This window comes from Epinephelus lanceolatus, chromosome 3 (genome assembly GCF_041903045.1).
Source record: "Epinephelus lanceolatus isolate andai-2023 chromosome 3, ASM4190304v1, whole genome shotgun sequence".
Classification (NCBI taxonomy): domain Eukaryota; kingdom Metazoa; phylum Chordata; class Actinopteri; order Perciformes; family Serranidae; genus Epinephelus; species Epinephelus lanceolatus.
Window position 1 is genome coordinate 5,167,900 of NC_135736.1, and position 24,763 is coordinate 5,192,662.

Below are 24,763 nucleotides of genomic sequence, written 5' to 3' on the forward strand. Positions count from 1 at the left end.
TTTAAAAGGAATGGTCTTAACAAGCCATAACAAGCAGATGAATGGCTGGCTTCTCAAACTTTAAGGGTGTTATGCACCATGTCCAACTTCAAAGCCCGTCTTAACTCCACACTTTAATTGTATCTTCTTCAAGCCTGTCTGCCTGACCGCCATCAGATTCTGCTGACAACTGCACTCCTCTCTCTTCTTCATGCTCATCCTTCTATCTTTCCATCCCTCCGTTCTCCCCCTCCCTTCTTCTTTCCTTTAGCTCTTCTAAAGTCTCTCTGCTACAAGTGTCAACTCAGGCACAAGCCCTAAATTACTTTTTTGAATGAGTGTTGACATCTACCACTCACCCTTCAGCTTATGCAAACAGAATGATGATATTTGCCCCTCTTTTCCTCTCACTATCCCCACTCTATTTATTTCTCTATCGCTCTTTTTTTTTTCTTTTTCTCTCTGAGCCTACAAACAGACATTCACGCTTCTCTCCATATGGGCTTTAATTTGCCATTGTCCCCCAAGATATTCCTCGCTCAGGCTTGAGATAAAGGGATAATCACTTCAAAGGGAAGCTAGGGGGGGAGACTGCCCCCTCCCTCCTAGCTGAAAGGACAAGTGGACAATACGCTAATTGAGAGGGGGAACTGATCACAGGGTCTGTTCAAAGGGACGCCTGGCCACGCCCCCTCCTCCCTCCGACGCACTTAATTTTATTAGTGTTTATGGTGATGCTTCAGCCAAAATTATCACTCAAACCCACCACAGCCTTTGAACTCCAAAATATTGGGTTATTTGCAATTAGCCACCCTCTCCTCTGTTTTCCTGTGCTATTTTAGCACAAGTGTAGGATTTGAGCAGAGGAAAGGGTGATAAAATGGGCTATGTGGAATTTATTGTTCACATTGTGGGAGCATATACTGTGGGCTGTGATATGATGCAAATCCAAAAGTTCTTATGAAAAAGCGACAAAAAGGGAGAACAAAGGCCTACTGTTTGACTGATGCAACTAATGATACACCATCAAAAATGTCTGCAGTACAGTAGTAACAGAAAGAAAGAAAGAAAAAAGAAAGACAAAAGAAAGAAAGAAGTTTTTTTTTAACCCCCAATCCTACCTAGTACTATAATCAAAGTCCTCTGTCTGTTTACATGTATCCTGATGTGACACCTGCACTGACAGTAGTGAAATGCACACTTTCTCTGTAATGCAGGCTCTAATTAAAGAGGAGCTTCATTTCCAGTTTGTGGTGATACACCAGATGCCTTTAATTTCTTCCCAACCACGAGCTCTCAATTAGCCCCCAGGTCACCCTGTTTTATTGGGGCTTCATAGCAAGTCAGTGCCGACACTCTTGCTGTGTATTGTGCTTTTAAAATGTTTGGATCTTCCTGTGAAATGGTTAGGGCCCCAACAAAGGGGTCAGGGCAGGGTCAACATCAAAAAGGGGCTTCTTGTGGCTACTTTACAGCACCCTCTCTCTTTTGTCACTGCTAAACACAAGAGGCATTCAAGGGTCAACAGGTGTAGTCTCGTGAGTTCAGTGTCTCATGACCCTTCCCAAATGAATTTGAAAAAATAATTTGTATTTTGGCTGATTTCGTGATCACAGCAGTTTTGTTTGTAGAGATGCACTGAAAGACACACAATGAATAGTTGAATAGCCTGATTTTTACATGTCATTAAAAGCAGACTGAGCAAAGCATGAACGAAGCTTCCTGCCGGTCAGCAAAAATTGAACTGTCTGTGGACTCCTTTTTTTCTTTTGCAGTGATATGTACGGCCTAATTTAATTTGAGTGAAGATAACATCTTATCCCGAATGTGAAATATCCCACTTTTAAGATTGTCCTGCACTTCAAAAATTACATTTTATAACCCCTCTATATCTCAATTCTCCTTTCAAAGCAGACTTTAAAGAAGTCAGTTTGCAGATAACAGTATGGCTACATATTTCATGGCTTTAATTTGGGCCTTGCTGATCGGCCAAGTGCCCTTTGAACATCTTGATGCCAATGCTGCTGACCCATTTTATGATTTTGTGTTCCATCTCGCAGACGGCGGGCACTTCCCATTGTGATGTGTTGGAAGCTTTTTTTTGCATTTTTTGGTGCTGGGTTGTTTGGAATTGTGGCAGCAATGTTTGTTTTACACAGCTCTCCAGAATAAACAGTGGCCATGAATGACCTTCATATTCACACTGTAACAAACACATGTGCACACAAACAAAGACAGACGGGGACAGAAAAAGAGACCATGCTGTCTGCTATCATACGGCTTTGCCATAACACCTTGCAGTGAAAATTTCTTAAAAGATTACATTTAAAATAAGCTGGACTCAATCCTCTGACAAGCTCACAGCATGCATGAAGTGCTTAGCAGGATGTCCAAGTAATCAACTACACTCCTGTGCTTTACCAAGAAAACAAGAAAGGCTCACTATTGTGCGTTTTTGTAATGTTCTAATGTTAAACCATGTGTCAGAACTGTAATGTAAGTAGTTGGAAACTTGTGCCCAGTGTGGCTGAAGAATGAGAAAGTATTTTGCATCTACACTGAAAATAATACGGGTCTATGATCGGTGAATATTCTTACCCGGCAATCAACAGTGTCAAGTCATGCTGGATGAGACTAGCTGTGATTACATGTCACCCTAAACCATGTGGTTGATTGTAAAGATTTGGACAAACAGACAAAGATGCTGACACAACCGTAAATCCACATGGAAACTGCTCCACAGCATGCTTATTTCTCTATGTATAACTCAACATGAATTAATCAGCGCTTGAGGAACTTAGAGAAGTTGAATTTTATTAGTTTCCTTGTCCCGTACCATCATGAGAGTTTTGTGAATTTGAATCGTCTGACTTATATAATTATATTCTCCTTTAAAGTTGATTTTCAACATCAAAGGGACAATATAGCCTTTGAAGTACCATGGGATTGGATCACTGTCTAACCCACTCTTTAAGATTCTGTCACAATGACATTAAGGAAGTCATGTGAATTAAAAGACTGGAGAACAGCTCTTGCCTTTGCTCTCTGTCCAATTTCAATCATAATGTCATGCTGTGCCATTTTCCCTGAATGTGGAACTGGCAAGTGTGTTAGGTTGACATCTTTGTGGCTAAAAGCCTGTGACTAATATGTAAATTATTTGACAGTTACACTCTATAGGATTATCAAATCAGTGTTATAACTTAAAGAATATGTTTGAAGTCATTGTGGATGTTGTACAATTATATTAAACCACAAATTCTTTACTGTCACTCCCCTTACTCTGGTAATTCTGTAATTACAAGGGAATGGTACTTAATTACATAAGGATAGGTGTTGTTTGACAGAGAGTTTTTAGATATACATAGATAATTTTTTGTAACATATATACTTTTGTTGCATGTGGCCTCTTCTCGTGTCAGGTTTAGCATGTTCATCTGGCTGAGTAGAAGCCATTATGATAGGGTTTACAGTACTTTTACAGTTTATTGTAGCAACGATCTCTATCTCTGGTTGAACAGCAAGCTATTTTCTCATTATATATTGCTCTACACTGTATAGGAAGTTTGGAAACATTATTGAAGATTCAGTTTATTATAAAGTTTTGTGGCAAAATGTATGTGATGGACTGAAAAAGCAATTGATTATATTATTCTCGTAGGCTACCTAAAGTTTAAGTTTAGAATTTCCAAACTTGGCACTGTGTGACAATATGAAATTGCCACATAAAAATATCACCATACCCTATACATAGTATATACTATATAGTTCTTCTCTCTCTCTCTCTCTCTCTCTCTCACACACACACACACACACACACACACTCGCTCTCTCTCGCTCTCTATCTTTGTCTATCATACATACATACATACATATATAGGCTATATATATTTCTTTTTGCTTACATTGCTGTGGGTTGGGATAACAGTATTTTGTCTTTTTAATGGATGCAGAGACACAAGAAAAATTACTAATAGACTGAATCTTGAACAATGTTTCCAAACATCCTATACACTGTACAGCAATATGTAATGACAAAATATCTTGCTGTACAACCGGAGATACAATGAAGTGTGAGTATTATAAACCCTGTCATAATGGCTTTTCCCTCAGTTAGGTGAGCACACTAAACTCCCTCCTGTCACGTGAAGAGGCCACAGGCAACAAAAGTATCGCTTTTGTTTGCTTTGTGTTTCTGTTTAAACTTCGTATAGTAACAGACGGACTGTAGGAATAATACTATTGGCGCGGTAGATCACTTACTTCTGACGCTCTAAAGCCTCGGGGAGTTGGCTCTAGATTGCCTGCCTTTGATAAGGTCCTGGCATACATGTAAATCCTTTCTCCCCGTCTAGAAAAGTTTATTCAGCGTTAATGAACGTCTAAACGCAATGGCTTATTTACGAGAGAGTGTTGAGCGGAAAATATTCTGTAATTTATAGCAGTTTCTGTGGCTTTTTCTTTATTCTAGCTCGTTTTTATCTTGTTTTATTTCATTGGTTGCTGCGAAGATGAGACGCTGTGTTTTATGTATCTTCCGAGACCAGGCCATCGGTTTGTTACTTTGAAGTCCACAGTTAAACCTTCAGCCCAGTTGGTTTAGAAACAGCCTGGAGGACTTGTACCGCCTGCCATGACTTCTTGAAATACTACCTGGGGAGAAAAGTCGAGGGCAAAACGCTTCTCTCCTTTATTCTCGGCTGCATTCAAATTGTCTACTGTGATAGGACATTACAGGACGGAGAGCGGCACCGAAGCGGTTGTAGCACAGCCTGTTGTTGGACTACTTTACTTTCACGTTTTCAAAAAGGGAGGCTACTCGGGTACATGGATGGTAAGTTGTGGGAAAGCTGTTCCACAGGCCCCCTCTCTTGGCCGCTTTGATGTGCTGCTGCTGAGCTTTGAAGTTGAGAAATGCGGGCTATGTTTCTTGTTTGTGGGCGAGAAATACGGTGAGATAGATAAGAAGCTTATATGTGTGTGTGTGTGTGTGTGTGTGTGTGTGTGTGTGTGTGTGTGTGTGTTTTGTGTGTGCGCGCGCGCGCTTGTGAATGTGTAGCCCAGATAAAAACCGAATATTTGTCGGGTGGTGCGTCTTCTAGCTGGGGAAAAAAGTGGGATGTATTCTTCAATCGCGCCCCTCCACCTCCTCTTTTACCTCCTCCAGATTTTGACACCCCCAGTGATCTGCATAGGGACTCAGCCTGCCTACTTTGAGGTCAGTTGTTGAATGGGACAGGGTACATCAAACTACAGCGCTTGTTTTGCAGCGAGATCGGACACATGTGGCACAGCACAGGCTTTAAATAGTCCGTCATCGCTTTTTGTGCTGGATTACTGCTTGGAGAGTTTTGGACTGTATGAGGCTCTACCATACATGGAATAATAGTTGAACTTTTTAACGGGTTTTACTCCGGTTGGATCCTCTTTGCGATGGTATGTTGTTTTACGCACGTTTATTCAGCATTCATCCGCTGGATTTTAGGATCAGTGATGTTATGCTGCAGAGTTACACTGTCTGTTGAGACAGTGTGAATTATTATGTAGCGTTTGTAACACTTTGTGTCGTTTTAGCTGCGCATCGTTTGAGGTAACAAATCTCTTTGGATCTGGCACTGAGGCGCCGATTAAAATCACTGAACTTCTGAATTACGCTACTCCAAATCTATTGAGTCGTTCTGTCGTTGATAGTTGAGACACATCACCGGGGTTGAATAATGTCTCGTTATAGCATGCTGAGGCGATTGATCGCTCACAGTTACGCGTGAGCGACTGGCTTTTCCCGCGGGGCTTTTTACCCCACGTACATTACAACGTTTAAGGTCATTGTGGAGCAAATCCGATGCATTTCCACTTGCTTGTACATTTCTGGGATGGTGAGGACAAGCGTGGGCTCCGGGTGGAAAAGAGAGAGTGTGTGTGTGTGTGTGTGTGTGTGTGTGTGTGTGTACGATGCAGACAGGGGTAGGGTACGGTCGTCCGAAACAGATTGGGAATTAATTGGAGTTGAAGCCTGTGACATGGACTCGTTAGGAAAACACGTGTAAGCCACAGTTGTGAGAATACGGTTTTGGTGAAGACTGAGGCTGTGTGAGATGATTACTCTTGTAAAATGTTTTTTGATGTGACAGATCAATGCACGTTGAGAATGTAGGCTGCAGTTGATCTCTCATTTAGATTATAAATAGATAAATGAAACGAAACGAGCCTTTCATATTTCCTTTCTCTGTGAACCCGGCGAGGGTTTTTGAAAGGGACTGTTTACTTGATGTCTTTCTTTGAAGTTCAGCAGGATCTGGCTTTGATTAGATCAATACTTTGTGTTTCAGAGTGAAGAGGAGCTGAGAAGCTCCCCCGCTGCTTTTAGAGAGTGAGGCGGATTAGGCTGGAGCTCAGTGGAGGCACAACGGCACTCTCACACGGCAACCGGAGCTGGAGCCATGAGCAGGGCGCTTACGGAGCACATCAGCAGTAGCTTCCGAGAAGATGCTCCTCGTCCTCCGGTACCGGGGGAGGAGGGAGAGGCGTCATGCTACAACCCCAGCAGATCTGCCAAAATGAGAGCCCAAAGTAAGGTTAAAGATACCCCCGCCGCCGCCGCACCTCCCGGCTCCACACCGCGGAGGAACGAGGATGGACTCGGGGAGCCAGAGGGCAGCGCGTCACCGGACTCGCCTCTAGTCCGGTGGACAAAGTCTCTGCATTTTCTCCTGGGCGACCAAGACGGCGCTCACCTCTTTAGGACCTTTTTGGAGCGGGAGAATTGCGTGGACACTTTGGACTTTTGGTTCGCCTGCAACGGCTTCAGGCAAATGGACTTAAAGGATACCAAAACGTTGCGAGTTGCCAAAGTTATTTTCAAGCGGTACATCGAGAACAATAGCATCGTAGCCAAGCAGCTGAAACCCGCCACCAAGATCTTCATAAGGGATAGTATTAAGAAACAACAAATAGACTCTGCCATGTTTGACCAGGCACAGACGGAAATTCAGTCCAACATGGAAGAGAATGCATACCAGATGTTTTTGACCTCTGACATATACCTCGAATACGTGCGCACCGGCTGCGAAAACGCGGCGTACATGAACCACGGCAGCCTCGGGAGCCTCAAGCTGATGTGTGGATACCTTCCTCCTCTCATGGAGGAAGAGGAGTGGAGTTGTAATGACCTGAAGGCAAAAACGTTAGGGTCTGTGGTCGGACTCTCTGCGAAAACCCTGAGGGCTACTGCTACCATCCGGACAGCAGCTGAAGTGCTGGAGAATAGTTGCAGGTAAGAGCATTGCTCACTTGCATGCATGCCTGTGTTGTTACATCTTATAATGCATGGTATTGTTTTTAGTACTGCAAACTCTCCTTGTAATCACCATTCCTTCATTAGTTAAACTCCAGTGAATATGTGGCAATTGGCAGTTATTTCACAAATGCCTAAGAGAGAGATAAAGGCACTTGATCAAAGAGTCTCAGAGGAACATGCCTGTATATTTGTGCCCTCCTGCCTTGCAGTTAGTCAAGGGGTTGGAGGGGCGGAGTGGGTACAAAACATCAATGGATCTGAGCCTTCCTTTTAAGTAAATGGTGTCTTGCAGGCAGCCCTCTGCTGGCTTGCTCAAGTTTCCTGTGCTTTGAAACCCTTCCTTCAGTTCAGGCACAAATTCAGACACCAAGCCTCATGTCTGTTACAGCTACATAAAACAGTATGATGCTATTGTAAAGTTATGCTGTATTTTTCATTTTTTCTACTCTAAGCCATATATTGATTATAAACTGTCACTAAATCTCCACAAACCAAAGAAATGCTCTTACAAAGTTAAGATAACTTTAGCAGTCAGTCTTATTCCAAGCAGAGACATTGTTCTGTTGGTCAGACATGAAAGCAGAAGTGTTTGTGGAAAGCATTTGGGCTTTTATCTTAAGAGCCGTCCCACACGTTGTCCAACAGCTGAAATCTTTCCAAGCCAGGAACATTTTCAAAAGCGGGATTTTATGCATGAGCACCAAAGAGTACCTAAATGTTTTTTTCACTCCAGTACTGTACTCTGTCCTCACATCTGGACGCAATTGTTGCTTAGAGGTTGGACAGTGTCTTACTATTTGGAATTGGTTTAAAAAAAAGTGCAATTTATAGATAAGCCATACTATCACACTCAAGTTAACTAAACTTTAAGTGTGACTAACAATTAAAAAAATGCCCATGTTGAGTAAGTAACCGATGAGCCCAAGGTTTTTTGACATGTGGCCATCTCCTGGTTTCCTGGTGTGATCCCCTGCATTCTTGTTTTTCACTAAAAGAAAATGGGAGGGAGAGAGCCCCCTCTTTCTCCCTTCCGTCAGCCACGCTCTCCCCCTGCCCCTCATCATCTCTGTAGGTCAACCAATTTCCATCTCAAACATGTGGAACTAATTTTGCCACTGCACAGATTCGTTTTTCCCCTCTTTTTTTTGAGAAACCTCAGATACTCGACTCCAAAGTGATAGATAAACTCAACAACAAAACATCCTCAGCTTAGTTCCGCGGCTTCAACCACCAATCCCACTTTGCCATAGATTGAGTGTGTGTCTCAGTGTTGTACTTCCTCTTTCTTTTTCTATCCAGCACTTTCATCTTTCCCTTTTTGAAAAAAACAAAAACAAAAAACTGTCTGACAGAGACTAAGCATGCTTTGGAGAGAGACAGGGAGAGACAAGAGGAGAGGAAGGGGGGAAGACAGGAAGGGGGGGGGGGTCATGAAAGAAAGAAAAGAGATGGAGAAAGAGAGCGGGGGGTGCAGAGAGCCCAGCTGTGCTAAATACCTGACTCTTTGCGCGGACCTTCCAAAGGTCAGGTTTGTGCTTGGGGCCTACGGCTTTAGTCATGCTGGGGTTCTCCTCTCAGCACTCCCGGCAGAAGGCATTCTCATAAAGAAAGGGGCCCTCCTTCCCCCTTTCCCTCTCTCTCTCTCTCTCTAAAGCCCAAGTTCCCCCTTCCTCTTCTTCCCTCCCTCTTCCTTGTCCACCCCCTTCACTACTGAAAGAGGAATGCAACACAGCAGGAGAGAGTAGAAAGACAGAGAGAGACTTTAGAAAGAAAAGCAGGGGAGAATGGGTAAAGGAGGGGCCCTAGACTGGATGATAGAGAGAGAGAAAGATAAAAGTGGGAGAGCATGGAGGAGAAAAAACTCCAAGGAAAGAGAGACTGGAGTGTCAGAGTGGAAAAGTGCAGGAATATGGGCCTGGCCTAGACAAAAGGGTGTGAAGATAGCAGAAAAGAGAAAAGGAAGGGAAATGTGGTTTGTTTATTCACACAGAAAGGCTGCTCACTTCAAGCACTCCAACCATCACCCCTCACCCCCACTCCCAATCACACAACCCCTGTATGATAGGGAAGGCTGACATAAAGGAGAGTTGAAATAAAAGACAACCCATACATCCATCTCTAATGCTGTCACATTCCTTTGGCCTCAGAGTCTTATGAGGGTGACTCCAATTACAGAAATCTAAAGAAAAATCCAACAACACAAACTCAAACACATCACATTTGCTTTTAAAATTTGATACAATTTTTCAGGGAAGGAGACACAGAGCATGGAAACTCTCACATCTCTCCACTGTCAAGAGGGACATCACATTAAAATATGGCATTTTTTCTCTTTCTCTATCTTTGCAGGTCCCACCGTCGAGGAGACCCTGCCAGCCCCTACTTTGTCAACTCTGGCTACATTTTTGCCCCTGCCACCAGTGCCAATGACAGCGAGATCTCCAGCGATGCCACAACAGATGATTCCATGTCCATGACAGACAGTAGCGTGTAAGTGGTTTTAGTTTTTATCTATCAAAAACTTCATTGATCAGTTTCATTTTAACCCAGATAATGTAGCAACTTCAAAAGGCTAATTTCCATTACCAAAGCTCTGTGAATTTGATTGTTTCCAAGTTATCTAAATATGCCTGGACCAGGGTTCAGTCAATACCTTTCCAGGAAAAAGTCTAGGGGTGTGAAGGAAAATATTTGGCCCTGTAGTCCAACAGATTCAATTTTTCTGAAGGCCAGGGGACTACACTGTTGTGAAATAATGGTCCATAATGTATTATAATTATCCTCCATGATTGACTCCAGGTAATTCTATTAATGTGTAGTTGTGACTGTGGCCTCCAGGGAGATAACTCTGGGAAAGTCATTATGTCTGAGGACCTTTTGAAGTTTATTCTGATGCGTTGCAGGCTGGAGAGAAGGGTGAAAAAAATGAGTATGTCTTGATGTGGGTGGGGGCGTTGCCTGATTTTCCTCAAAGTTGAAATGTATCCATCCCACCCACCCTTCTGCCACAACAGACTTGTTTTTTTCATATTATCTAATCGCTTTTTCCCTTTGAAGAGCTGGAGGAGAGGGGGAGGGAAATGGCCATTCGGGCCTCAAGACAAACTCATTGAAAAATGTTGGCACTAAATGAAAGGAGGCTTACTCACATGGTGGGTCGGTTTCCTGCCACTGGCCTCTGCAGCGTGCTGAGATCATGTGTCTTTGAGGCTTTCTCAGGGGTTACTCATTTCTAGACCTTGGGACAAGGCATGAGGAACTCCCCCTGGCCAGACTAGGGCACCCCTGAAAAATCACCTCACCCACCCAACCCTCCACAGCTTCTGTCCTCCACCCTCCAGAGCCAATAGCAGGAGTGGTTAGGCTCGAAGTGCAAGGGAGTGAGAAAATAAAGTGCATGGAGTATAAAGGGCTTAACTGAATCGCTTTCAGCCTATTGTTAGGTGAGGGGAGCTTAGGGGGATAAGAGGGTGGCTGGCTGCTTTGAAAATGACTTGCACAACTGAATAGGAGATCCCCATAAAGTAAGGGCCCATGAAACCATGAAAGAGTCCACGGCTGTTTTCTCTACCCCAACCTGGACAAAGCACCCGGCTGTCACATGGTTCCCCAGGGTGGAGACAATTTGGATTGATAAAAACATAGTTTGTGATAGAGAAGTTGCCAGCTTTGTGTGGGAATGGTGATTTGCCACTAAGTTTTGGGTTCTTGTTAGCACGCAAGTACCTCTGGGCTGTTGAGTTTTACTTTTGAAGAGTTTCCTGTGTTTCTTCCTGCACCTTGAGGGACGATGGCTTGTAGTCTCAGGGGTACAGTTTGTGAAGCATTGATTTTGGCAGTAGGCCCTTACTTACAAGAAGCTTGCTGCAACAAGGGTGATATCGGCAGCTTGGCTCCATTATCTGATTCTTCTTGACAGTGTCACTCTGAAATATGACTTGCAGACATTGTTTAGGGAATTAGAAAAAAATAGATTCATTGTTGAACAGCGTCATGTGTCAAAGTCATATACTTTAAATAGTTTTTCACCAAGGTCTTTGACACAGCAATTTCTCCTGTTCTTCTCATCTCTCTGCACCCCTAACTGATTTTAATAAAAACACAGCTTCTTCCTCTCTCATTGGAGGGAACAATTTGATTAGTGTGTCCTTTTACAGTGGTTAAAAGGCACACTGCAAATTTGAATCTCATTTCCCAGATAAAGAACAAGACGAGGAGGATTTGGGAAGGGGGGGGGGGGGGGGGGGGGGGGGATTTTTTTCTCTTTTTGCTTATATCTTATTTATGGATTTACTTGGACGCTGGGGAATGCTGCTGCACCAACTTCAAACATTACCTTATCTTACAAACCAGCCTTTTGATGTTGCTGAGATCAGAGGCTCACAGCACAGCGCTTGCCAAACGAAGATGGCAGCGGGTGCATATGTGCTTGAGTGTGAGATTTCAAAGAGGCAGCAGAAAAAGTAGCGTTTGGGCTAGGTCAGACACTTCTGAGCAGCCAAAACGGCCAAGATAATTGGCCCAGCTTAAGTGGCAGCTGACTGGAAAAGCTAGCAGACACAGAATGAAAAATGGAGAATACGATTCCCAGAACAAATGCTTAATTGTCCGGAGACTACTGGTATTCCTAGCTCCATCTTTATTTTCATATTAATATATCAGAGCTACAAAGCCAGCAGCACTTAAGCAGCGCTTGCTCGCTGTAGTTGTAGTTTCCGACTGAAAGCAGCTACTGAGGTTAGTGCTAATTCGTCTGCTTTTCAAACAACCGCTGTCAAAGTTGACAAGGACTGATGTAATCTTATCGGTAGGGCTCTTCTTTTGAAGCTCACAGTGGGGTGTTTAGCATATCTCTATCTCATTGTCCTGGTGTGTTTTGTTATGTGTGTTTTTGTTGCCTTGGCTTCAAGGGCTCCCCGGCCTTTTGATTTAGCTGTAATGTGCCTAGTGGGTGGTTACTGGGTGGTGTTGTGTCGGTCACTTGAATGATAAACTGCCTGCTAAGGGCTCCTTCTCCACAAAGATTGGCTAATGGAGCTAATGTACCAACAGTTGATGTGGAGGTATGGTGACCTGCATGATGAGTTGCCATAAATGATGAAAAATAGCATCAACTAGCTAGTTGATTATAATAGACAAAATGACCAAATGTAAATGTGGGTAATCTAAGTGGTCCTTTTTTTTACCAAATGTAAACATATAATATCTTTGTTTTTTTACAGAGATGGAATCCCTCCGTATAAGCTGGGCACTAAGAAGCAACTCCAGCGAGAGATACATCGCAGTGTCAAGATCAATGGCCAGATAACGCTACCCCACTTTCCTGTAAGTCCTACTTTCTTAAGTTATACTTCCTGTCAGTGTTTCCTTTTTTTGTAATCTGCTAAACTCAAACTTTTACACGCTGACAGACAACTGGGTCCTGATTCCCTCGAGGAGTTGCGCTTTATTTTATTTTTTATTTTTTTTCAGAGCTTGTGTTGTGACAGAATTCTATATTTCATTCCCTGGCTCATTTTCATATAAAAGTCAGGGTAAATGAAAGGCAGGATTTGCATACCACTTCACTTCTTCTGCTGTTTCAAGTCCCCACCCCCCCACCCCTTTTCCCAGTAGTTTCTGTAGGCCTGTAAATATAAATTTGTGTTGTCATCTTTGTATTCCGTCTCAGTAACTAACTGTAGTATGTCACAAAGCGTCATAGCTGTATGCATGCATCAATAATAGCTTTGTTATAGCATCGGATATAGACATTGCAACGGGGCTAATGGTAATGATTAAATTGAACTGGCTAAACGATTACAAAAACTTAAGTTTGGATCCCAGCAGATGAACAGGAAACACATCACTATGCAGTTCTGCTTTTGTCTCCTCCCTATTTGGGTCATATGGTGTATGTGCTTTGAATTTTAGATTTTGTTGACCTGCTGACGTTGTTGTGAGAAGGTTCAAGGAACTGGGTTAGAACAGATTGACACAGGTTAGGAGGTTGGTCTGTTTGAGGCAAGAAAAGAAATTCTTTTGTCTTGATATCCAAACAGGTATGTGTATGTGGAAGAGTTGTGTGTTGTGTGCATGCAATTGACAGTGTTGTCTGTTCCACCTTTTTTCTCTCTCTTCCTCTCTGTCTTTTCTCTCTCTCTCAATCTCTCTCTCTCTTTTCCTTTCCCACTTGCACTCCTTTAATGTCTCCCTCCTGATTTGGAGATGGCTCTGTCTCCCATGATGCACCAGCCCCAGGCAGCGGGGGCCCCGTGCAGGGCTGGCGCTCCTTTGCCAGCAGCTCTGCTTGCCTTTCTTCTTCTTCCCTTCATCGTGTCTACAAAGAGATGAGAGGAACAACAAAAAAAAGAGTCAAAATCAAGAAAGCCAGTGTGCCAAATAACAAAAAAGTAAGAAAGGGAGAGAGAGAAGCCGGTGCATATAGTTAAAGAAAAAGGAGGATAATGTGACTAGAGTACCTCTGAGCTGCCCTGCATGCAGCCGGGAAATAAATTACTACTTCCCCTCAGATCTTCCCAGTATTTGACTCCTCTATCCTCTCCCTCCCTCCTTTCCCTCTTTCTCTGTCTTGCTCTCTCTCTGCCACCATTGCCACTTCCCTAACACACATCTCAATCCTCTTCCTCTTTTTTCATGCTGTTAATTTTGTCCCCCTCTCCCTTTTTTCTTCCCCTCTCCTCTCCTCACTCTCTCTTCTCTGTCGATATCTGGCTTTTATTCGGAGATTTAAAGCTGCGTGTCCCTCCCACCCCTAGTGTGCGTTTGATGTTTGACAAGGGCCCTTTGAAGTGTGCTGACTTCAGAGGCTGCCTAGCTGATGGCTTGGTTGGGCTACAGAGGGTGCAGGCAGGGGGCCTCCCCTCCGAGCGAGACCAACTGCTACCCCGCCATCACTACCCCCTTTTCTCCCCCTCACCCAGAAGCCTGGCACTGCCAAGGGCACTGGGCATAAGAAGATCTAGGGAGGGATGGGCGGCGGAGAAGGTTCAGGTTAGCTGGAGGGCAAGGGCATCTGGATTAGGCTTTTTGGAATAGTAGCAGGCTTTTTGGAACAAGACAGGATTAGGGCAAGGGCAGTGGATTTATGCAACATATTGCATCTGTCAGAAACACTCCGCAGTTATACTCACACACACTTACTAAAATGTCCTCTCCTCTGTGTTGTTTACCCTGCAGAGGACACATCGGCTGCCTAAGGAGATGACCCCTGTTGAGCCCTCAGCCTTTGCTGCCCAGCTTATATCCCGGCTAGAGAAGCTGAAGCGAGAGCAGGACACCATGAGCTCATTGGAGGAGAGGCTGCAGCAGATCCAGGAGGTAACAAATGCAAACGAACTTGCGCTAAACAGTCTGAAACCTACACTGACAATAGGCATGCCTGCCACTTAGAATTTCAAACCTGTATCCAAGTTAACTCAGGACGATGGTTCCATATTGCACCACAAAAGATTCACTGCCAGCTTCAGCATCTTGAAGAACAGGGAAAAGACCAAGGGATTTGAAAGTCTGTTTTGGTTTAGCTCCTTCTTCCCTTTTCCTCTCTGTCCTCCACTACTTCATCTGGAGGAACTTTCAAACTTATGTTTCTAGACACACTTGAAGCTCCTTCAAATAGTTAGCACTTAGCTACTCTCCAGTGGCACGTTTGCTGAGTATGTGTAGTGCCAGTCTCTTTGTGAAGCACAGGCACACTCTGCATTATAGATGAAGCGCACCCAAAGTCTGTTAGTGAAGATAACAGTGCGGCAAAAAGGAAACTCAAATCAAGTTATCCAGGCGTTTGCTCTCCCTGACTTCAGAGGATGATAGATATAAGTTGGTGTAAGTTGAGACATAAATTCCTCTGCTTGGTGCCTTTGACTGTGACTGTGTATGAATGTTTAGTCAGTTTCCTTAACTTTTTTTTTTTTTTTTTCCACTCTTTGTCCAGGAGGAGGAACGGGAGGAGAGTGGTGACCTTACCAGCAGCACCTCTCTTCATCACCCCCTGCTCCCCTCTGGCAGCCAATGCGAGGAAGACCCTCAGGCTATCCTGGACGAGCACTTGTCCCGTGTCCTGAAGACACCTGGCTGCCAGTCACCGGGTGTGGTTAGACACTCGCCGCGATCGCGATCCCCAGACAGGACAGGTGCTATGGTTTCCTCAGGCCACGGGCCCTTCTTTGGTGCTTATCCTGGGGCCACCAAAGTTCTGATGACAGGCAGGCAGTCCACAAAGCACATCCACCACCACTACATTCACCATCACCATGCTGCGCCCAAGACCAAGGAGCAGATTGAGGCTGAAGCGGCTCAGCGCGTGCAGTGCCTCTGCCCTCCAGGGGGCGCCAATTATTCTGACTTCACCCATGCGTAAGTGTAACTGAGCTGTGTGGAAACTAGCTGCCAGTCAGCTTCGTACCTTGTATTTCCTCAGTTTGTCCAGTGCTAAAGCTGCTCTTTCTGGCCCTAACTTGCCTCTCTGTCTACTTTCAGTCGCTGCAGCACTTTGTCCAGACGACCAGTCAAGAGCACAGATGAGGGCGTGTCTTCCCCGCACCTTCCCCTAGACGCCACCGACCGCTCTCAGAATGTTTGGCAGTGGATCCTAGAGAGTGAGAGGCAGGGCAAGCACAAGCCACATAGGTAAGTGTTTGTCAGGAATTGATTCAGCATTTGTTGTATCACACGACGCAAGTGTCTCGAGACCCCAGCTCATGCAGTATATTGACTATTATCATTCTAACAGCACTCAAGGCCTAAAGAAGTCCAACCCACTTGACTCCAAGACTCTACCTGGTCGGACCCACTCCTCTTGGGGCGGAGGCGGCATTGGCAGCGGGGCTCACCTCCGTGGCCACCACCCAGGACACCCGTTCATCCAGGACCCAGCGATGCCACCCCTGCCCCCACCCAACACCCTAGCACAGCTAGAGGAGGCCTGTCGCAGACTAGAAGAGGTCTCCAAGCCACCAAAACAAAGGTAGGACACACATTTAGTGTTACACTTAGAACCAACATTTGCCAATCATACATATTCCCAATTTTCCACATCTCACTGACCATGTTAGAATGTATTATAAGTGGTGTCCAGTGGTTTCTCTTCATATTGATGTGATTATTAATTACTTATTGATCTCTGTGATTTTAACAGGCATTCAACAACAGCCAGCAGCCTTCAGAGAGACAGGAGCCATCCAGCAGCTGCCTTCCCCACTGGAGGCAGTCCGCTAGCCAGCCCTGGACTCCAAGCAGACGAGTACGGGTGTCTTCTTTTACTGCACTGCTCTGGAATCTATGACACAGTCCTGTCTTTGTTTCTATAGCTCAGCTTTTCTTCATTTCTTTCCCAATTGCTTTCTAGTTTCCCAGATTTAATTTCTCATATACTTAGACACTTTTTCAAGCGCTCTCTCTCTCTCTCCCCAAGCTTGTTTCCTCAGATTTTCTTGCTCTTTCCTTCAAAGAGAGATGTTGTGAGTCAGCATAGCTCTGTCTTTGAACTCCTCTTCTCTCGCTTTTTAATCATTTAAGATTAAACGTGCTTTAATACGGAATCCTAACTACTCACCCGTCTCCCAACACACACACTCACCACTGGAACCCAACAAAGATGTGTTAAGTAGCCTCTGGTAACTCAAATGCATCGGCCCCCTTCATACATTTATTGTTGAATGGGTTGGGTGTTTGATGTTAAGTTACAGCCACCTGACTGTGAGGCCTCTTTTAGATTTAATTGGTTGACCCTTTGGGTGAGCCAGCTGTCTGTTGGCATCCTTAACTCATTTTACTCCAAAAATTCTTTGTCTGCATACAACAATCTGACTCCTTTTCCTACATGCACAGCTGTTTAAAAAACTGTTTTCATTTTATACTTTCAGGTCTAAGGAGCTAGTGGTCACCTACTTCTTCTGTGGGGAGGAAATTCCTTATCGCAGCATGATGAAGACCCACTGCCTCACCCTCGGACACTTCAAGGAACAGCTCAGCAAGAAAGGCAACTACCGGTAAATATGAACCACTGACAACAGCACACAAATCACAGCATGCTAGCATGCACTCAGATGTTTGTTCACACCTGTTTGGATGGGTTTGGTGCTGTAGCTGGGTTAGTTATCTGTGTATGTATGTGCATTTGTTATTGTGTTTGTATGTCTGCTGAGTGGGAGTGTGAAATACTGGAGCCCGATAGTTGAAAAGACTGGGCTGATCCACTGTATTCAGAGCTTACAGAGAGAGCGGGGAGGAGGAGGGGGGGTCTGGAGCGAATTTTTTCCCACATCTGGTACTGATTTCCATGGTAAGGCAGCCTTAATAGATATGGCTTTGAAGACTGGGCCATTTTATTTTGTGCACAAAGACCATTCCGAGGCCTTCAAATTCCTCCTCCACACTATTGCATCAGGCATTAAAATCAAATGCCGCAAGCACCTTCTTCTGTTAATGACTGATAGCAGTTAACACAGCAAAAACACCTCCTGCCAGTGTCAGATGATGACGGGGAATTCCTAAACACTGTAAAGACTTACTAAGTAATTTAAAATATGTTAGTATGAGGACATTTTAATCAGTGAAGTCCAGACTTGCTTTATCAAGTAACTGTTCTAGTTCTGCGTAGCACGTATCCTATTGAAAACACAAAGCCTTGCATGCCCATGACATCAACATTAGGTTACAACCACATCTGCTTGTTAGGCAAGAGAGTAGGCCTGCAAACAAGTCATTGCACCCCTGCTATCCCATAACTCTTGAGCGAGCGAATGAGAAGGGGGAGGTGGGGATAAGCGTCTGGCTTCAATGGCAGCAGAATGTGTGGAGTTGGTTAATTTGGACATGGCAGCGATACAGTGGAGAACAGTACGCCGCAGATCTGCCAGACGATATTGGCGCCAGATGTTGCGAAGAGAGAAAAATCCTGCCACATAAAACATGTTCCAATAGAAAGACTTTTTCTGTCTCACTCTCTGAAACAAAGCAATGACTTTGAATTATTTGAGTGAAAATACAGCATTTTCCTCTGGGAAAAAAAAAAAAAAAAAATCCAGCCAATTTTATTATTTGGTTTCTACTAATGAAGATGAAAAGGCTAAATCCTGCCCAGCAAAGCTTAGACAGCAGAGGAGAACTTTGCTGAAATATCATATCATGAAACAAGGCCATCATTCCTCTGTCACGTCGCTGCACACTTGACGATCAAGTCTTGCAGCTGTGGTAACACAACCTCCTCCTTCATTTATGTGTAATTACAATCAGCATGGCAAATAAAACTCTGTGTGTACGTTTTTGTACGCCCATCCTTACATGTGTTGTTTGAATGACTCTAAGCTGAGCCATTGCTCATAAAACAGCTTTTTTTCCTCCTCCCTTTTTTCTTTTTTTTTTTTTTTTTGTATTCTGTATGCAGGCACACATGGGCAAAATGAGGCATTTTTCCATTACAAAGCTTATCATTAAATCCCCTCCCGCTGATCTTTTGCTGGGTTTAAAGTAGAGAGGAGAAATCATTAGGAGCTCCAGGAGACGTCACAGTCACCGGGACCAAGCTAACCCTGGGAGTTATCTCTGCTTGAGAGACGAAGAAGAGTGGGCTAGCTTAGTGACCTGTGACCTCAAGGAGACTGTCTGAGCGGTCACCCCCTCCACCTCCCCTCCCCTCCCAGGGTAAAGCCCCTCAGGCTCGGCCCACATCCAACCTATCACACCCACTCACTGAGCCAGGGAAGGCCCGCGCTCCACTTCCCCCTACTTTCTTCCCTTCCTGCTCCCCCTTTTTCCTCTGTTCTCCGCTGGTGATCGGAAAGCTGCCCAAAGTGTGTGTATTTCTGCGATGGCAAGTAAGAGAGAAACACAGGGCATGTGCAAGGAGTAGAGTGTGCTCCTGCAGTCACAGGCAGACTCTCAGGCACCTGAAATGCCAGCCTGTGTGACAGAAAGGCCCTTCATTTGACAGCCAGCCCAATTAGAAGTCATGGAGTCACAGAGAGGGAGGGGGCACTGCTGAAGAGAGAGGGGGGGAGGGGGCTTAAGACAGCCTCAAATTAACCCTTCAACTTTAATAAGACCTTGCAGGACAGATTGGCATCTGAAGAATGGCCAGCAGTGGATAAGGAGACAAACACACATGGATGAACACACACACAAACAGGCTGTTTCTAGCAGCTTGAATTATCACAGGGAGTGTTTAAACGGAGGGTTCAGCTCTGTTTGTGCAGCGGTGTGATGTGGAGTCAGGCTCTGCCTTTGAAGTGTGCAGGGATGGCATTGAAGGCTATGACTAAGTTGTTTTGCGCAGGATCCATTTCTGGCTCTCAGAGTGTGTGTGTTTGTGTTTGATTTGGACTAAAGGGAGTTGTGCGTGAGCATGTATATGGAAGTAGTCGTGTAGGTGCCTCAAAGCGGTTTAAAACATGATGAAATGTATCAGATGCACTCCTGCTGCCACTCTGTCAGTTTTCGTTTGAGTTTTTTTTTTTTTTTTTTTTTTTTCCCACATACACCTACGCTTAACATTTTCTAATCACTGACCTCTCTCTTTGTTTGTCCCCCACAGGTACTACTTCAAGAAAGCCAGTGATGAGTTCGAGTGTGGTGCTGTGTTCGAGGAGGTATGGGAGGATGCCTCTGTGTTACCCATGTATGAGGGCAAGATCTTGGGCAAGGTGGAGAGGATGGACTAAAAGCCACTTTGTTGCCAACCAACCGACGCCCTTTCTTGCCCAACCAAAAGCTAAACTGTCCCGAAATAATTTGAGCAAGAGACTCTTTGTAATTAACAAAAAAACTCTGGACTCTTTTTTCTATTTCTTAATATTAAGCTAAACAGAGTTAATATATCCAGCACAAGAGGAGTGATCGAAGGAAGACGAGCCAATGAAGTATGCCGAACCCAGAGGAGGTGCCGCCCCTCCCTGACTTTATCAACCAATCAGCCTTAGACCTTAACACAAGGGAACGACAAGAGAGACTTTAAAAGACCAATACAAGGATCATGATGATGATTGGAGGCCAGTGGGGGGGAGACCCCGCCTCTTCTTGAATATAACCACTGAAGATGTAGATGACTGTTTTGTTGTGATGTGATGAGAGACTGATTGTGCGTTCACGCTGGCTTCCCAGCCGAGTGCAACGGACTATCAGGTGCTGAAGACACAGCGCCACCAACCTGCTCTTACACTCCAACATCGTTACAAAAACATCTGTACATGTGCATATACATACATGCATATATGTATATATACATGTATTATATATATAGATGCTTTTTGTCATGAGTTGAAAGTTTTTATTAAGTATTTATTGAAAAAAACAACCCGATCTTTTCCCCATCTCCCTTCCTAAGTCCTCTTAAACCTGTGTCCCTCCCCTTCCCTATATCCAGCCAATGGGCAAGCTGCTTTGAATGTTGGGAAAATACTGTGGTGATATTGTTCAGTGTTTGTTTGTTTTTACTTTACACAAAGGATGTGACACTAGCCTAGCACCTCCCATAGCCTTGTAGCCCCGTCTGATCCAAACTAATAACCTTTGCGGCGGTCGTGTCTGAGGCGCACTCCCTCCTCTATTCTAATGGTCAATCCTAGTCTTTTATGCTGCTGATAGTTTGTAACCCCTTTTTTTTCTCTCAGTCCGGCAACAGAGCTCAATCTTTTTTGTTGTGCCTTTGTTTATAAACCAGGCATTGCACGAGGTGGGGAGGGGGGTCGAAAACAGTCGCAAATACACACAGAGAGGAGACTTGGAGCACAAGCTGTACCATCTAATAATGGCAGTGTTTACAGCCCGCACACCAAAATAACTTGTGCTAACAAGAACAAGTTTGGGTCACTGAGAACGACTTCTTGAGGAAGTCAGCTAGCATGTTGAAAAACACACACACACACACACACACACACACACACACAAAAAGAAAAAAAAAGTGAAGAATTATGGCTCCAATATCCTTTGAATGTCGTTACAGTAACATCGTATATAGCAGAGCTCCTGTATACATTGTAATTATGCATTCTGAAGTATGGATACTGACATATGTGATGCACAGATAAAGTACACACACATATAAACACACACACTCAGTATCGCTGGTGTTTAACGAGTACAGCACCTGTGCCTACATGGATGCCATACCATGTGCTACCCTGTTTCAGGGTTTTAATATATATCCCTTGGTTTTCAGAAGGGTTTTATGTTGAAAAGATATTTTTATGCTTTTAATAATATCCTATAATCATGTTTTGTTTTGTTTTGTTTTGACACCACGGCCTTTTATTGTTTTGTTTCATTCTATCTAAACTGTAAATTATACAATATATAAAGAGTTTCATTTAAAGATTTACATGGACCTATAATTATTGTAATTATTGAGAGCTGTAGCCTTTATTAAAGTTTTATATTTTTCAAATGAAAGCTGATGTATGTGAATTTTCTTCTGACATGATTGTCCAGAATATCACGTTACTCATTTCCACAGTACTTCTAATGTCACAGGGTGTCTGCAGGTCCTTAAAAAGTCTTACATTCAATATGATAAATATTAGGCCTTAAAAGTCAGTCTTATATTATCTCTTTGTCAAAATGAGTCAAGCTTTTCTGCACATTTAAATCTTTATACCTACCATTGAACCTAAGACTGTATTTTACTTCATACTTGCATTTACCTGTTGGCCAAGTGTAAATTAACCTTACTCACTCTAATAACCATATTACTACATAAAACCTGCCTCTGCACAGAGCCACACATACACTACTTACCTTTATACCTACCTACAGTGCTTGAATAAGAAAAACATGATTTGTCCAAAATGTAGTTAAATTTGGTTACAGCTTATCTTTAAAAGGTCTTAAAAACAGTATTAAGTATCTGATACGTGTGGACACCCTGTGTAATGATGGTATCTTTTTATATCAACCTGCACAACAAACTCAAGTAAAAGAGAAGGTGTTTTTTTTTGGACAGTTATTTCAAAGGAACAGAAGTGGACTAAAGCAGTGGTTCTTGAATGGTCCAGCCGCAGCATGCAGATCTCTCCTTAGTGATTAGTTCAAGCATAATCCATTAAGCATCATTCTTGCAATCCAGCTAGTTTGCTGTCTCTGTCTCAAGTAGCTGTCCGTTAGTCATTGGGTATTATCCATATAGCATACTTTTTCTTTTTACTTTTAGTAGGTGCTGCAGCTGCCCTTAATAATACGTACTGTTGAATGCAGTATATACACAATCGGAACATACTACTGTCTCACAACGTTTCGCCCTGAACTTTGACCCTCTTTCTTTTATATCCATTACCATGGATATAAAACAAAATGCCATTCACCGAGTTCGCCAAAGACAGAGATCGACCTGGAGAGCTCCAGTGTTGGTATTTTGCAATAAGTAATAACTGCATACATTGTAGATCCTAACATATTATATTCACAATTGTAAAATTACAGAGGCTATATAGTTGTCTGTCATCGTTATTTGATATTTAAGCCCTTTTGTTTTTGGTTTATGATTATTTAATTCCACTAAACAGTTAACATTCCTATTGCTACTAACTGAGTGGTCATCAGTCACCTCACCTGAATAGGCTGTCATGACTTCTGACACAGTCAATGTGACATATCTATCACTGCAAAAGACTGTAGGCCAGAATAGCCAGAGAAGCGCATGGCCTTGCATATTGCAAAATCTGACCAAATGGAATAAAACATCCTGGTATTTTTGGCATACTGTATTTGACAGTTTATGTATTGGGACACGCTAAAGCTTTTCTTGCATACTATATAGTATAGTAGTATGGGTATTAGAACACAGAGACTAATTTTACAGCAGGAAATGGCACTTCAAAATAAAAGCTCTGTGCTGGAAATTTACTGTACCTTAAAATAAAGTGTGTTTTTTACAAACTTGACATATCCTCAAGTCATACCCATTCAGCATGGATCCGTGACCCACTTTTGGACCACGACCCACCAGTTGGAAACCAATAGACTACAGTGTTTCGTCCATTCAAAGGAACTTAGAAAGCTGAAGCTGGTCAGGGACACCTGGTAATGTCTAAACATTCGTGCAAATCTAGAAAAGCAAAAATCGCGGATTCAGCACCTAAAATATTTAAGCAGTCAAGTGTTAAACAACAAGCTTCAGACTCCTCAGGGAAGGAATTGTAACACTCCTGATATGAATCTGGGCAGTGATCTTTCTTGCATGTAATCCCCTCTCCTGAAATACTATTTGTAAACAAATGTACTGCTAGTTAAAACCCACTAAAACATCAGCATCAGCTCTACTTTCAGAAATGTATGCCTTTAACTAAATGATAAAAAATATTGGATAGTGGAAATTACACTTCACACGATGCTATAGTGAAATGATATATACTGAAAATGACAGAATTTGCTAAGTAGGACAGCTCTATGGAACCTGTTGTTAAATACTTGCAAGAATTAATCTTGACAGTTACCTGCCTTCTGTATAACCTTCATGTCTTTCTCAGTAATGAAAAACATAAAATGTTGTTGTAGCTGCCACCACTGAAGAGGTACAGTAGTACCGTGATCACATCACAATGCAGAGTGAAGGTGGAGAGGTGAACCTTCATTTAAACCAAATGGTTAATTAAATTCTTGTAGCCGCTTCATTCAGGTAGGAGCGGACTGAGCTAGACTGAGAACCTGAACATGTCTGTGCTGGAAAAATAGTTCATGAATGTAAGCTGTTAATTCACTGTGTAAACAGAAATCACTAAAAGCTTGTGTTACAGCCTCTCAGTGGTTAAATGTGCACGTTCTGTATTCAGTACTGTATTCAGCACTTAAATGGGAGACATTAGACATGGAAATGGGGGCATGGGCTAATTGGTCCTATTAAAGAGCAATGAGGACCAGCGCTACTCTCTGACAGTCAACACAAACATTAATGAAGCACCCTGCATCCCCTATCAGAGGGCCTAGCCATGTTTGCCTCAATTATCTGGCTTTATTTCAGCAGTGGGTGGGTGGGTGGGGGTTGGGGGGGGGGGGGGGGGGGATAATTCAGTAGCGGAGAGTGTGTGCTGTCTGCTGCGTGTAGACTCACTCACTTGTACAGCTCAATTCAAATTGTTGACATAAAAAGAGACTTGCAATTGGCAAAAAGCAGAGGTAGCCACGTAACAAAGATAACAACAGTCATTACTGACAAGCTTTCACTTCCCACAAAATGATTTTCTCATTTCTTTCTCCCCTGGTAGCTGTTCCTGGCAATATGGCAAAAAAAGGAAGAAAAACAGACAAGCCGCAAATGCTTGTCACATCTATGAGATACTGTAGGTTTTTCTCTCTCTTAAAGCACATACACACTCCTCTTTTACCTTAAAAATAATTTTACTGCAGCCATCCCTGAACAGTTTGTATTTTTAACACCACAAATAGCAGATTAATTTCCCAGACTCTTTTCATCAAAGGCGCCGTGTGGTGAAACTTCAACACATGATCAATGCATTACATACTCCTCAAACCTTAAAATCAATTCCTCCATGCTTTTAG

General features: G+C 43.4%; 1 protein-coding gene across 2 annotated transcripts; it reads left to right on the top strand.

Moving 5' to 3' along the window:
- Positions 1-4,536: 4,536 nt before the first annotated feature.
- LOC117255517 (axin-2-like) lies at positions 4,537-21,661 on the top strand. 2 transcript variants are annotated; one of them, XM_078163649.1, is made up of 11 exons: positions 4,537-4,813; positions 6,309-7,252; positions 9,626-9,766; positions 12,499-12,601; positions 14,456-14,596; positions 15,210-15,631; positions 15,755-15,904; positions 16,008-16,241; positions 16,413-16,517; positions 17,140-17,265; positions 19,809-21,661. In XM_078163649.1, exons 2-11 carry the CDS (start codon positions 6,420-6,422, stop codon positions 19,933-19,935), a joined length of 2,382 nt encoding a protein of 793 aa, XP_078019775.1. In that variant the 5' UTR covers positions 4,537-4,813; positions 6,309-6,419; the 3' UTR covers positions 19,936-21,661. The 2 variants fall into 2 exon arrangements, with proteins under 2 accessions (XP_078019775.1, XP_078019777.1); XM_078163651.1 differs by lacking the exon at positions 4,537-4,813 and adding an exon at positions 5,201-5,415.
- Positions 21,662-24,763: the final 3,102 nt, after the last annotated feature.

What these genes read in the sequence shown, in the direction of transcription:
- LOC117255517 (XM_078163649.1), top strand. Translation starts at nt 6,420, where the DNA reads ATGAGCAGGGCGCTTACGGAGCACATCAGCAGTAGCTTCCGAGAAGAT. An exon ending in GGCAAGCACAAGCCACATAG is followed by an intron (nt 15,905 to 16,007) that starts GTAAGTGTTTGT and finishes TCATTCTAACAG; the next exon opens with CACTCAAGGCCTAAAGAAGT. An exon ending in TCCAAGCCACCAAAACAAAG is followed by an intron (nt 16,242 to 16,412) that starts GTAGGACACACA and finishes TGATTTTAACAG; the next exon opens with GCATTCAACAACAGCCAGCA.